The sequence below is a fragment of the Crinia signifera genome, chromosome 6, assembly GCF_055691185.1.
Source record: "Crinia signifera chromosome 6, ASM5569118v1, whole genome shotgun sequence".
Taxonomy (NCBI): Eukaryota; Metazoa; Chordata; class Amphibia; order Anura; family Myobatrachidae; genus Crinia; species Crinia signifera.
The window spans coordinates 25,950,877-25,964,512 of record NC_139222.1 but is presented as its reverse complement, the minus strand read 5'-3'; the positions used below and the strand labels follow the sequence as shown (position 1 = coordinate 25,964,512).

Genomic DNA, 13,636 nt, shown 5'->3' with positions numbered 1-13,636 from the left:
CACGCTTCGGGCACGGTGGCTCGCTGCGCTCGGCACACTATATAAAATCAACTCCATGCGTAGTTGGATAGTAGGGGTATGAAAAAATGGGGTGCATTTAACATGGGAGCACAGATAACATATAAGTACCTAAAATTAATATAATAAAAAAAACCTAGCTATCTCTACAAAAATGGTTGCGGACAGCAGCCTATCAGCACAGCACCCACTGTAATGGGCACCTAAAACTTACTGGGGAACTATGGGATGCAGAAGGGAGGAGCCTACTCTCAAAAAGTCAGCATAGGTGCCTTGCTCCTGCGGACCCTCCTACATCCCTAGGTCAAGCTGTGTCACCAGGATGGACTAAAGAGAAATGTATGCAAGTTGATTGACAGGCGCCGGGCGTTTGGGGGCGTAATGTCAGCATTTTACGGGAGCGCTCCAGAAAACACAGGCGGCTCCTGGCCATTGGGAGGGAAGCTGACATCAGTGGTCCCGATCTCCTCACAACCATTGCACTGCCGAGTATGTCTCAGTTTATGCAGAGCTACACATGGGGTGGTGGGGGGGATTCATTTGATGGTTGAGTTAACTCTCCCCTCTTCGCACAGCTGCGATTGCATTTACAGCCATACACATGGGTGGGATTGTATGTGAGCAGGGTGACATTTACCTAAATCGCTGGGCTCCAAACTCACAGCCCAGAGATCAGGTCTGAAGCATTCACTATGAACATGGAAATGGCTTCTCACCTGTGTGAGTTCTCTCATGTTTAACAAGATCTGCTTTCCTCCTAAAAGGTTTCCCACACTCAGAACATGGAAATGGCTTCTCACCTGTGTGAGTTCTCTGATGTAGGACAAGATGACACTTCTGGATAAAAGATTTCCCACATTCAGAACATTGAAATGGCTTCTCACCTGTGTGACGTCTCTGATGTATAGCAAGAGATGATCTATGGGTAAAAGATATACCGCACTCAGAACATGGAAATAGCTTCTCACCTGTGTGAGTTCTCTGATGTGAAGCAAGCGTTGATTTGTAGGTAAATGATTTCCCACACTCAGAACATGGAAATGGATTCTCACCTGTGTGAGTTCTCTGATGTGAAGCAAGCGTTGATTTCCGGGTAAAAGTTTTCCCACACTCAGAACATGGAAATTTCTCACCTGTGTGAGTTCTCTCATGCTGGACAAGATATAACTTCTGGGTAAATGATTTCCCACATTCAGAACATGGAAATGGCTTCTCACCTGTGTGAGTTCTCTGATGTGAAGCAAGCGTTGATTTCCGGGTAAAAGGTTTCCCACACTCAGAACATGGAAATGGCTTCTCAACTGTGTGAGTTCTCTGATGTATAGAAAGAGATGATCTCTGCTGAAAAGATTTCCCACACTCAGAACATGGAAATGGCTTCTCACCTGTATGAGTTCTCTCATGTTGGACAAGATAGAACTTCTGGGTAAATGATTTCCCACACTCAGAACATGTAAATGGTTTTTCTCCTGTGTGAATTCTCTCATGTTGGACAAAATTTGACTTCCGAGAAAATGATTTCCCACACTCAGAACATGGAAATAGCTGCTCACCTGTGTGAGTTCTCTGATGTGAAGTAAGCGTTGATTTGTGGGGAAATGATTTCCCACACTCAGAACATGGAAATGGCTTCTCACCTGTGTGAGTTCTCTGATGTGAAACAAGCCTTAATTTCCGAGAAAAAGATTTCCTACACTCAGAACATGGAAATGGCTTCTCACCTGTGTGAATTCTCTGATGTCTAATGAGATATGATTTCTTGATAAAAGATTTCTCACACTCAGAACATGGAAATGGCTGCTTAACTGAGTGAGTTCTCTGATGTTTAGTAAAAACTGACAGATTAATAAAAAACATATCACATTCGGAACAGGTAAATATGTCAGCCCCTGTATGAGCTGTTCTATGTGTAGCAGTATCTGAGTTACCAGGAGAACAGTCCTCAGGATTAGAGGTATCAGGTGATGTATCTGCACTGTGAGGCACTGGCTGTATATTTAGGGTAATGGAGGTGTCTTCTGGAGAATCCTGTGTGATGTTATCTTCTGTTTTATAATCTGGAGACAGAAGAAGATGTCCCTCCGAGGTATTCCTGCTTCTGTGTCCATCTGCTGGAAATAACATACAGATATAGATATATCGCTCTTCCCCTTTCCCCTCACCCATTTCATACTATTAGTGAGTACAAGTTATTCCGTTATAAATACTTTCCTACAGTTCTAAATATCATGCAGCTAATAATGGGATTTATGTAGATGAGGTAACCCTTATTATATTAGTGCATTGGGAGACACTGAGGTATTGGGAGCCGGCAGTGTAAGGGAACTGTAAGACTGGGTGTCACTATTCTGCCTAACAAAGCCCCTAAAGACAGAATAGGAGTAAAGTGTCAGCTGCGCTGACTTGTGCTGCTGCGGCACCGCCACAACAGAGTCCCGGCGGCCTTAGAAGGGTGGCCCGGGCACTTCCGCCTGGTGGTGTCCGGGCAGGCAGCGTCACGTCCTCCTGAGGCACATCACTTCCGCCCGGCCAAGGACGCTGTCAAACATCAGCCTGCATCGCCTGGAGGTTGTATAGCAACCAGGGGACGCCGGGCGGCGCGCGCTCAGCCTCCTGAAACAAAATAGCAATTATTGGTGGCTGGTCTGGCGGCGGCTGATTGGCTGCAAGATCCTTTTTAAGAGATCTGGCCCAGCTCAGCCCCGCCGGTGATATTGTTCATTACAGTGTGTCTGCAGCACGCTGTTGTCCCGGTCCTGCAGTGTCTTGGTGCTGTGTAATCCTATCCAGCCGTGGTCCAGTCATTTGTCCAGCCGTCATCTTAATGCTGTCTGCGTCCAGTCCTGGTCCAGTCTCAGTCCAGTCACGGTCTTGTCCTTGTCCAGTATATTCCGTCCTGGTCCAGTCTTTATCCGGTTCCGTCTTGGTCAGCGTATTTCCATCCAGTCCTGCCAAGTCTCTACCGGTGTGCACATTACCATCCTGAGCTGCCGAAGGGTTCGGTCCAGGTCACGTAAGTGCTCCAGTGGAGCCTGGTTCCTTCTCTCTTTATTTCTACGGGCAAGCTGCCCTTTATCCTCAATTATTTTTATTATTGTCCTAGTCCAGCTCTCCGTGATTCGGAGAGACCCACGGCTGTGGGTTTATGCCTGTTTAGGGGTACCGTTACTTTAAGTGTACAGTTTTATGTTGGCGTGCGTCTCGTTTGGTAGCACCCCGTTATTAGTTGGTCCGGTGCCTGTGACGTGGTCACACTCCCCGTCCTTGGCCTGGTGCCATTAGCCAGGGTGTTCAGTTCAGATAGGCCCTGTTAGTAAGATCATCCTCTTGGTCCTGTCTCTGACGGCTGCCGTAGATTTGTACCATCATTAAACCTGGTTGCATCGAGGTCGAACACAGCGACTAAATCTCAATCTACGGTCACCTGCCTGAGAAGGCCAATAGAGTGAGTGTAGGGTTTTGCCATGGCCGTTCTAAACAGCGGTCCCGGCTGAGGGCTCTGCCCACCACCACTGCTTGCACGCACCAGCGCACGTTACATTATCACCGGCCCAAACAGATTATATATAATATACCTGTTTAGTCCGCTGGTGCTGGTGGTCGTGGGATATCCTCATCATGAATCCCACTGCCCCTACGTTAGACGCCCAGGTTATGGGTCTAACACAAATGGTTCAGGATTTGTCCCTCTGAGGAGAGAGCTCCTTCGGTAGTGGCACCTGAACCAAAGATGAATCTGCCCAACCAGTTTTCGGGTAGTAGAAAAGATTTTTACAATTTTAGGGAGAGTTGTAAATTATACTTTCATCTGCGACCTAAGTCCTCAGGGTCAGAGGCGCAAAGAGTGAGTTTGGTGATTTCGTGGTTACAGGGGGACCCACAGACGTGGGCTTTTGGCTTGCCCTCTGATAGCCCTGTGTTAGCCTCAGTGGATAACTTCTTTAAGTCTTTGGGTTTGCTTTATGATGACCCTGATAGGGAAGCTTCTGCGGAGTCCCATTTACAGGCCCTGAGACAGGGAAGGGATCCAGTAGAAGTGTACTGTACGGAGTTTCGCCGGTGGGCGAATGACTGTGGTTGGAACGATCCGGCTCTGCGTAGCCAGTTCCGGTATGGGTTGTCTATTACCATCACAGACTGTTTAATCCAACATCTGGTGCCTGGCTCATTAGATAAACTTATGGAGTTGTCTATTAAAATAGACCATCGGCTCCGTCACTCTCTCGCCCCATACCATTTGTTATGAATACCTCGGATGATACCGAAGAGCGCATGAACTTGGGGTCCATTCGGATCACGCCAGAGGAAAGGGCTCGGAGGAACAGCGCTGGTCTTTGCCTGTATTGTGGCCGTAAGGGTCATCAATACCGTTCTTGCCCTAGCAAATCAGTAAAAGATCAGGCCAAGTGGGTGAGGAGGAGATTCACTTGGGCCTTAAATTATTCTCCTCCCATAACACTCTACTGATTCCTACTACCCTCACTTATGGGGAGGTTAGTTTTGATTGTGCCACTCTTGTCGATAGCGGCCCAGCCGGCAATATTTTGGACGCCGCTTTAGCCGAGAGACTCGGCATCCCCGCTATTCCTTTAAGGCAATGTATCATCATGAGAGGATTAGATGGTAGCTCATTGCCCAATGGGGAGATTTCTTTTCAAACCCCTAACTTGCGGCTTACTGTTGGTTCTCTTCACAAGGAAGAGATTTATTTTCTTTTTTCCCGCTGGTCTTGGGCCATCCCTGGTTGGTCCAACATAACCCACAGATTAATTGGAAAGCTGGGGATATCGTTCAGTGGAAATCCAGTTGTTTTGGTTCTTGTATTGATACCTCCTTCCTCCAGGCCTCGGTCTCATTGTCTGCTATCCCAGCAACCTACTCGGAATATGCAGATGTGTTTTCCAAAGGTAAATCAGATAAGCTCCCGCCCCATCGTCCATACAATTGTGCTATCCAGCTTAATCCCGATGCTCCATCACCTAAGGGTAGGCTTTACTCTGTCTATTCCTGAGACTAAGGCCATAAATGAGTACATCCAAGAAAGTTTGAAGAAGGGGTTCATTCGCCAGTCAAAGTCGCCACTTAGTGTAGGGTTCTTCTTTGTGGTCAAGTAGGATGGGTCCCTGCGCCCATGTATTGACTTTCGGGCTTTACACAAGATTACGGTGAAGAATGCGTACACTCTCCCTCTGATCTCTGTCCATTTCGATCAGTTGAGGTCCGCCGTGTTTTCTAAAATTGATTTGAGGGGGAGGGGGCATCCTCAGGCATCCTGACGTGGATCGTCCTTTTGTGGTGGGGATGGACTCTTCCGAAGTGGGAGCAGGAGCAGTGCTGTCGCAAAGCAACCCCAAAACCCAGGTCCTTCATCCTTGCGCATATATGTCGAGGAAATTCTCGGAGGCTCAAACCATCTATGATGTTGGTGACAGAGAATTATTAGCAATCAAATGGGCCTTCGATGAATGGAGGCATTGTCTAGAAGGAGCCAATCATCAGGTGTTGGTTCTTACCGACCACAAGAACCTGCAATATATTGAAGCTGCTAAAAGGCACAATGCCCAGTATGCCCGCTGGCCTTTGTTCTTTACTTGCTTCAATTTTGTGATTACATACAGGCCTGGTCCCAAGAATGTTTGAGCAGATGCTCTGTCCCAATGCTTTATTCCACAGCATGCAGGTCAGGAAACTGCTGCCCCTATCATTCCTGCCTCTTGTATACAGGCTGGTCTCAGTTTGACCCTGGAGGGGCTCATTCGCCAGGCTCCAGCCCAGACCCATAATGGTAGTTTATTTGTGCCAAAGACGCTTAGGCGGAAAGTCCTTATTGAGTTCCTTGACAGCAAGGCATCCTGGAGTCCATAAGACCATGGACTTGTTAGCCCGGGTTGTGTGGTGGCCAGGAATGTCCAGGACATCAAATATTTTGTTCAATCATGTCCTGCTTGTCCCAAGCATAAGGTTCCTCGGTCTAGGCCTTTTGTAGAACTAATGCCCTTGGCCATCCTGTCAAGGCCATGGTCGCACATTGCCATGGACTTTGTGGTAGGTTTTCCAGTTTCAGCCGGCTGTCAAACCATTTGGGTGATCGTTGAAAGGTTTTCCAAAATGGCGCCTTTTGTGGCACTGAAGCAATTGCCTTCAGCCAAAGAATTGGCCTATTTGTTTCTGCGGCATGCCTTTAGGTTGCATGGATTGCCCTCTGACAGGGGTCCACAATTTTGGAGATTGTTCTGTGCTTCGCTTAAAATCAAACTGAGTCTGACTTCAGCCTTTCACCCTCAAGTCTAATGGGCAAACTGAGCAGCTGAATCAGTCTCTGAAGCAATATCTCCACGTTGCAGAATGATTGGGTGGATTGTCTTCCCATGGCGGAATTTGCATATAACAATGCGGTGCATTCGGCCTCCAAAGTGTCACCCTTTTTCGCAGTTTATGGTTACCATCCCCAGGCTAATTCTTTTCTATAAGCTTCTTCCTCTGCTCCGTCTAGGGCCTTTTGTTTTAAGGCTACATGGAGAAAGATACATGATGCTCTAAAGGAGGCAGCCTTCAAAGAAAAGGTGTTTGCAGATAAGTCTAGACGTCCTTGTCCATTCAAGGTTGGTGATTTGGTCTGGTTATCGACCCGGAATATCAAATTGCATCAACCATCGGAAAGGTTTGGGCCAAGGTTTATAGGCCCGTAGAAGATCATTAAGAGGGTTAATCCAGTTGCATTCTGTTGCAGTTGCATTCTGTCTGTTGCTCCCCAAGTCCCTCAGGATTGCAAACACCTTTCATGCTTCTCTTTTGAAGCCAGTCTTCTTCTCCCACAAGTTCCCTCCTAAGGTTATCAGAGGAATCCCTTCTGTGGATGTGCAGGGAGAACAGGAGTTTCTTGTGGAGAAAATTCTGGACTCCAAATTTGTTTGTGGTTCCCTTCAGTTTTTGGTCCATAGGAAGGGGTTCGGGCCAAAAGAGAGATCGTGGGCTCCGGACAGAGATGTTCATGCTCACAGCCTCAAAAAAAGGTTCTTTCAGGAATTCCCTCATAAGCCTGGGGTAGAGGTTTCCAAACCTCTCCTCAAGGGGGGGGTACTGTCAGCCACGCAGCAGAGTCCTGGCACCCTTAGAAGGGTGGCCCGGGCACTTCCACCGGGCGGTGTCCGGGCAGGCAGCACCACGTCCACCCGGCCGCATTATCTCCGCCCGGTCGGGGGACGCTGTCAAACATCAGGCTGCGTCGCCCGGAGGTTGCATAGCAACCAGGGGGTGCCGGGCGGCGCGCGCTCGGCCTCCTGATACGAATTAGCAATTTTAAGGGATCAGGCCCAGCTCAGCCCCACTGGTGATATTGTTCATTACAGTGTGTCTGCAGCACACTGTTGTCCCGGTCCTGCAGTGTCCTGGTGCAGTGAAGTCCTGTCCAGCCGTGGTCCAGTCATTTGTCCAGCCGTCATCTTGCTGCTGCCTGCGTCCAGTCCTGTCCGGTCTCAGTCCAGTCTTGGTCCTGTCCTGGTCCAGTCTTTATCCAGTTCCGTCTTGGTCAGTGTATTTCCATCCAGTCCTGCCAAGTCTCTCCCGGTGTGCACATTACCATCCTGTGCTGCGGGAGGGTTCGGTCCAGGTCACGTAAGTGCTCCAGTGGAGCCTGGTTCCTTATCGCTTTACTTCTACGGGTGGTGGCACCCCGTTATTAGTTGGTCCGGTGCATGTGACTTGGTCACACTTCCCGTCCTTGGCCTGGTGCCTTTAGCCAGGGTGTTCAGTTCAACTAGGCCCTGTTAGTTAGATCATCCTCTTGGTTCTGTCTTTGACGGTCGCCATAGATTTGTACCATCCTAAAACCTGGTTACATCGGGGTCGGAGCGGGCATCACTCACTCCTTCGAACGCGGCGACTAAAGGAGAAGCCTAGCACATTGCAATCTACGGTCACCTGCCCGAGAAGGCCAATTGAGTGAGTGTAGGGTTCTGCCGTGGCCGTCCGAAACAGCGGTTCCGGCTGAGGGCTCTGCCCACCACCGCTGATTGCATTCACCTACGCACGTTACATAAAGAACAGGGGAGAGGGAATAAAACAATATTCAGGAATGAGAACAACAGTGCTTAAAGGAAAGGCATAAGGGATGCCCCAAAACTGATCCTAACGGCAAGCTGGCATCTCTGGTTTAGCCAAACTGGTAACATTTGGTAAGAGCTGCACTGAAGAGCAGGTGACAGCCCAGCACCCCAGCTTAGCAGAGGTTCCGTACCACACCATCCTAGCTGCACACACCAGTCTCTTGGTGCCCCAACAGGATTAGGAACAGGTAGGCTTGATACAAGGTAATCCTGGTAACAGTTATCCACTTGATAATGCTGATCACAGGCTAACCAGCCTCTCCTGCTGTTATCATGCAGAACCAGCAGGTCATCCATCCAGTGCAAATCCTGGGTCTTATGTACATAGCAACCAAAAGTGGTCTAAGCCAGCAAGCTGAAGCCCAACTCCCTGATACAGGGTCTGGTGGTGCTGGTTCTCCCAGGGAAATTGCGGTACTGTGGATGACAGGTGCCAGTCCGAGTATGGCAACCATTTCATCCTTCTGTCTCCCATCTGCCCAGTGCCTCCCCTTTCTGGTGCCAGTATAGGCGGCTCTGGCATCTTCCCTGGTGGCAGCAGGGAGGTGTGTGGTGCTCCGTGAAAGATTTATAGGGACAGGTGCCAAACATGTATCTTCATGTTGGTGCCACATTAGTACCTCTTCCACAGTAGGACATCTGTAGGCACTACCCAGTGGCAGAGGTTTAGGCTTACCTCCTGTACTACGGCGTCCATTCTGTAATAGTCCCGCTGTTAGTCCCTGTGTTCTGCTCTGGTCCATCCGACAAGTCTTTGCTTACTCCTATGATACTACTCTCAGTGACTTCTCGGTGTGACCTCTGGCTGTTCTCTGACCTGATTCTGGCTGTCCCCTAGTATTGCACTGCCCATCTGGTTCTGACCTAATCCCATTACCTACGCTATAATATGCCCCACAACCAGTCTCTGCCCACAATTCCTTCATACCCACTTACCCGTACCTTGGACCACAGTCAGAGATCCGTGACTTGCACATCGGGTTACCTAAAGCCAAAACCCTGTTGTGTGAGCCCATTAGGCTACATAGTAGGGTAATACCCCATGTAGTGGTGCACAGAGAGGGTCATGGGTAACACAACAGAGAGAACTATAGGTAATGCCACATGACCTTCCATACCATTGTACCCTGTATACTGCTATCATTCCCGTCCCTTCTACTGATGATGTAGGCAAGTCACTGGAGAACATGGGGGGGGGGGGGGATTGGTCAGATCTCTGTTCTGGTAACAGACAATGATCGAATGCGCAGGAAAAGAAGAGGATAATAATAGGGGCTGACGGCTCGTGTCTCCCTCCCCTGCCATCCCCCTCTCCCACTGGGCAGATACATTCCCCTCATTAGTCTGTACTGACAGAGGAGGGTGCAGGACTGGCATGTCCAAACCATGGCCCTCTAGCCGTTACAAAACTACAAATCCCATCATGCCTTGCCACAGTTTTGCTTTTTAGGGAATGCTAAAACTATTGCAAGGCATGCTGGATTGTGTATTTTCACAACAGCTGGAGGGCCATAGTTTGGACATGTCTGGTGTAGGATAGGAGGCTGCTGTAGTGATAGAACAAGGAGAATATGTGACTCTCTGTAATAAGCGATTATTCCTCACCTGTGCTGGTATCTGTGGGGATTTCCTCCTCCTTACACTGCTGATCACCCCTCACATCCATCTCTTCTCCCTCTGTATCTTCAGCCTTAATATCGGTCACATCCGTCTCTTCTCCCTCTGTATCTTCAGCCTTAATATCAGTCACATATGTCTCTTCTCCCTCTGTATCTTCTACCTTCATATCAGTCACATCCGTCTCTTCTTCTCCTTCTGTATCTTCTACCTTAATGTCAGTCACATCCGTCTCTTCTTCTCCTTCTGTATCTTCTACCTTAATATCAGTCAGGCCTCCACCCTAAATAATAACAGTAAAATATTAGTGTATGAGACACACACGGCTTCTCTACAGATCATGTAGTGAAAACTCACTTTGGTGTATCCCACCTACCTGATCCTCCTGTGGGGTCCTGTGAGTCTCCTCTGTACAGTGCTGGGAATACGGAGGACGGGGACATCTCTCTGGGGTATCTCTGTTACCGGCTCTATCTGCAGGGGATACAGAGTGGTTAAATACACACTACATGTGTACATATCAGATTATCTCCAGTAAAATGGTCATGAATCCCGTAGTCTACAAGGTGACATTACCAACATTTCTATGTATCTCTTTCCATATATCTTGCTGAGACCACTGATCCTGAATGGCTTCCAATCAACTCTTTCCAGAGCTCCAATAGTTCAAACGCAAAAAAATAAAAAAGCCTTGGCCTACGGGAATAATTATACTACATCTAGTAGCTAGTTAATTAGAACACGTAAAAGATACCGTCCAATTCTACAAAATGAACCATCATTGTCATCATTGATAAGTGTGCCATTGCTTCTGTGCTATAGGAGAGGCAGGAACACGAGGGTTATGGTAATGTACACAGACATCTCTAGGTTGTGCAGACCCGAGGGATCACCAGGTGTGTATATATAAATGTGTATGTGATTATAACTCACCTGTGCTGGTGTCTGTAGGGATTTCCTCCTCCTTACACTGCTGATCCATCTCTTCTTCTCCCTCTATATCCTCCACTGTAATATCACACAGATCTTCCCCCTAATTAAATAAATCACACATCTTACTATCACTTTATTTTTACATGTAAATCTCTCTCACCTTCAGCTTCTATTGGTTGGGAATTTATCTCCAAGTCCAGGTTCCCCTCCTCCTCTCCTTAGATGAAAATCTAATTCAGAATACTACAGGAACCCAGCAAACAAATATCACATCACCCGTCTAATATAACTTTAAAAACTCTTTAGTTGTGCAGGGTGGAATGCAGACCCTGTAACAAACCAGCCTCCATCTAGGTTTTCTTTCTCTTAAACAACCTCACCCCTCTGGCAATAGCAAAAAACGTGACTCAAACTAATCAGACACTGCCTCATCTGAAGCTCACTCACACAGTTCTCTCCACCTCACTCACACCTCCAGGTTTGGAAGCAGACAAGGAGGTGGGGTTGGAATAGTTCTTCACAATGGGTGATTGCACATAACCTCTGCTCTTGGACAGTCCCTATGGACTGACTCTTATAGACATTGGGGTGGCTACTGGCTGTTTCTGTAGACTATGACTTATTTCTGATCTCTAGAACAGACTTTTCTCACCCCCAGATCAGCACCTTATCACCTGCAAGGTCTCTTCCATTACTAGAACCTCTCTGCTGAAGAACCCTCATATCAGCAGAACTCTGTGTGATTACACAACAACGTTCCCACCTCTCTGCCAAAGCTAACCAGGCTCTCCTGCTATTATCATGCAGAACCAGAAGGTCATCCATCCAGTGCAAATCCTGGGTCTTACGTGCAGAGATCCACAAAGCAAACTGAAGCCCAACTCCTTGTTATCGGGTCTGGTGGTGCTGGTTCTCCCTGGGTGCCTGCGGTACTGTGAATGACAGGTGCCAGTCTTCTAGTATGGCAACAGTCTCATCCTTCTGCCTCCGCTGAATGTGCACATCCCGCTAAGCTGATATATCAGTGCCGCAGCTTCACCAAACCCCAGCAACAGCCTCTCATCATGTGGTTCCCATTATTCTTCCCACTCCTCACTGGTGTGAGTATAAGCCATGGCTGCCCACTAAAGCAGCACAATGCCTCCTTAGGTGTACGCAAGATAGACAATCATTAGCGGCCATCTTGTACTCCTGACCTCCCTACATACACTGCCATCCACCACTGCTACCGATAAGCTCTGGACACCACAAAGTAACACACTGCCATCTCTCAGCTCAGGCATCTCTCAGCCCTCCCACATCCCCCTACTATCAGTGCCTACTTCCTACTGTGCTCCCTGTCCTCTCCATCCTGCACCCTCACATATCAGTCCATCCCTGTCTCCTGTGCACATCCCAGCCTTACATATGGTCTCTCTATGCTGCTATAATACCATCACTATGGGAGCGCGCAGTGATTACTCCTATACTGAGAACACACAAATCTGATCCCAGCTCTCACAAGTTACTGCCCCATCTCTCACCTGATTTGCCCCCTCGTTATCTCCATTTCTTTAACACTCACACATCGTACTGGATCCTCATCATCCTGGCTTTCCTGCCCAACACTCCACAGAGACTGCACTTACTCGGGTAAGAGGAGCAGCGATGGGCCGGGCGGGGGTTCAGACGAGAAGCAGCGACGGCAGGGGTGGGCAGGAGAAGATCAGCGACAGGTGGGGGGGAGGGCAGGAGAAGAGAAGCAACAGGCGGGGGGAGGGCAGAAGAAGAGAACCAACAGGTCTGGGGGAGGGCAGAAGAAGAGCAGCGACAGGTCAGGGGGAGGGCAGAAGAAGGGCAGCGACAGGTCGAGTGGAGGGCCGAAGAGGTACAGCGACAGGCGGGGGAGGGCAGGAGAGGAGCAGCGACAGGCGGGGGGGGAGGGCAGGAGAGGAGCAGCGACAGGCAGGGGAGGGTAGGAGAGGAGCAGCGACAAGCGGGGAGGGCAGGAGAGGAGCAGCGACAGGCGGGGGGAGGGCAGGAGAGGAGCAGCGACAGGCGGTGGAGGACAGGAGAGGAGCAGCGAAAGGCAGGGGAAGGGCAGGAGAGGAGCAGCGACAGGCCGGGGGAGGGCAGGAGAGGAGCAGCGACAGGCCGGGGGAGGGCAGGAGAGGAGCAGCGACAGGCCGGGGGAGGGCAGGAGAGGAGCAGCGACAGGCCGGGGGAGGGCAGGAGAGGAGCAGCGAAAGGCGGGGGGAGGGCAGGAGAGGGGCAGCGACAGGCCGGGGGAGGACAGGAGAGGAGCAGCGACAGGCGGGGGGAGGGCAGGAGAGGAGCAGCGACAGGCGGGGGGAGGGCAGGAGAGGAGCAGCGACAGGCCGGGGGAGGACAGGAGAGGAGCAGCGACAGGCGGGGGAGGGCAGGAGAGGAGCAGCGACAGGCGGGGGGAGGGCAGGAGCAGCGACAGGCGGGGGGAGGGCAGGAGAGGAGCAGCGACAGGCGGGGGGAGGGCAGGAGAGGAGCAGCGACAGGCGGTGGGAGGGCAGGAGAGGAGCAGCGACAGGCGGGGGGAGGGCAGGAGAGGAGCAGCGACAGGTGGGGGTAGGGCAGGAGAGGAGCAGCGACAGGCGGGGGAGCGCAGGAGAGGAGCAGCGACAGGCGGGGGAGGGCAGGAGAGGAGCAGCGACAGGCGGGGAGGGCAGGAGAGGAGCAGCGACAGGCGGGGGGAGGGCAGGAGAGGAGCAGCGACAGGCGGGGGAGGGCAGGAGAGGAGCAGCGACAGGCGGGGGGAGGGCAGGAGAGGAGCAGCGACAGGCGGGGGGAGGCCAGGAGAGGAGCAGCGACAGGCGGGGGGAGGCCAGGAGAGGAGCAGCGACAGGCGGGGGGAGGGCAGGAGAGGAGCAGCGACAGGCGGGGGGAGGGCAGGAGAGGAGCAGCTATAGGCAGGGGGAGGGCAGGAGAGGAGCAGCGACAGGCGGGGGGAG

At 50.6% G+C, this 13,636-nt stretch overlaps 4 protein-coding genes across 8 annotated transcripts in view; 2 read left to right on the top strand and 2 right to left on the bottom strand.

Annotated features, from left to right (window-relative positions):
• LOC146010153 (uncharacterized) overlaps positions 1 to 8,703 on the top strand; it is a 360,112-nt gene extending 351,409 nt beyond the window's left edge. For both annotated transcript variants that reach the window (XM_083151111.1, XM_083151112.1), the window contains exon 6: positions 8,554 to 8,703. In XM_083151111.1, coding sequence (XP_083007237.1) covers positions 8,554 to 8,686 — 133 coding nt within the window. In that variant the 3' untranslated portion in view covers positions 8,687 to 8,703. The remainder of the gene's footprint in view (positions 1 to 8,553) is intronic.
• LOC146010130 (uncharacterized) overlaps positions 1 to 13,636 on the top strand; it is a 424,288-nt gene that overhangs the window by 276,652 nt on the left and 134,000 nt on the right. The gene's annotated exons all lie outside the window — the stretch shown is intronic.
• LOC146010169 (uncharacterized) overlaps positions 1 to 13,636 on the bottom strand; it is a 263,545-nt gene that overhangs the window by 231,110 nt on the left and 18,799 nt on the right. For both annotated transcript variants that reach the window (XM_083151138.1, XM_083151141.1), the window contains exons 2-3: positions 10,674 to 10,773; positions 10,117 to 10,214 (exon numbers count right to left, since the gene is read on the bottom strand). In XM_083151138.1, the coding sequence (XP_083007264.1) occupies positions 10,117 to 10,214; positions 10,674 to 10,722 (147 nt within the window). In that variant the 5' untranslated portion in view covers positions 10,723 to 10,773. The remainder of the gene's footprint in view (positions 1 to 10,116; positions 10,215 to 10,673; positions 10,774 to 13,636) is intronic.
• LOC146010174 (uncharacterized) overlaps positions 709 to 13,636 on the bottom strand; it is a 73,088-nt gene continuing 60,160 nt past the window's right edge. Inside the window, exon 6 of the mRNA XM_083151151.1 lies at positions 709 to 2,129. Coding sequence (XP_083007277.1) covers positions 709 to 2,129 — 1,421 coding nt within the window. The remainder of the gene's footprint in view (positions 2,130 to 13,636) is intronic.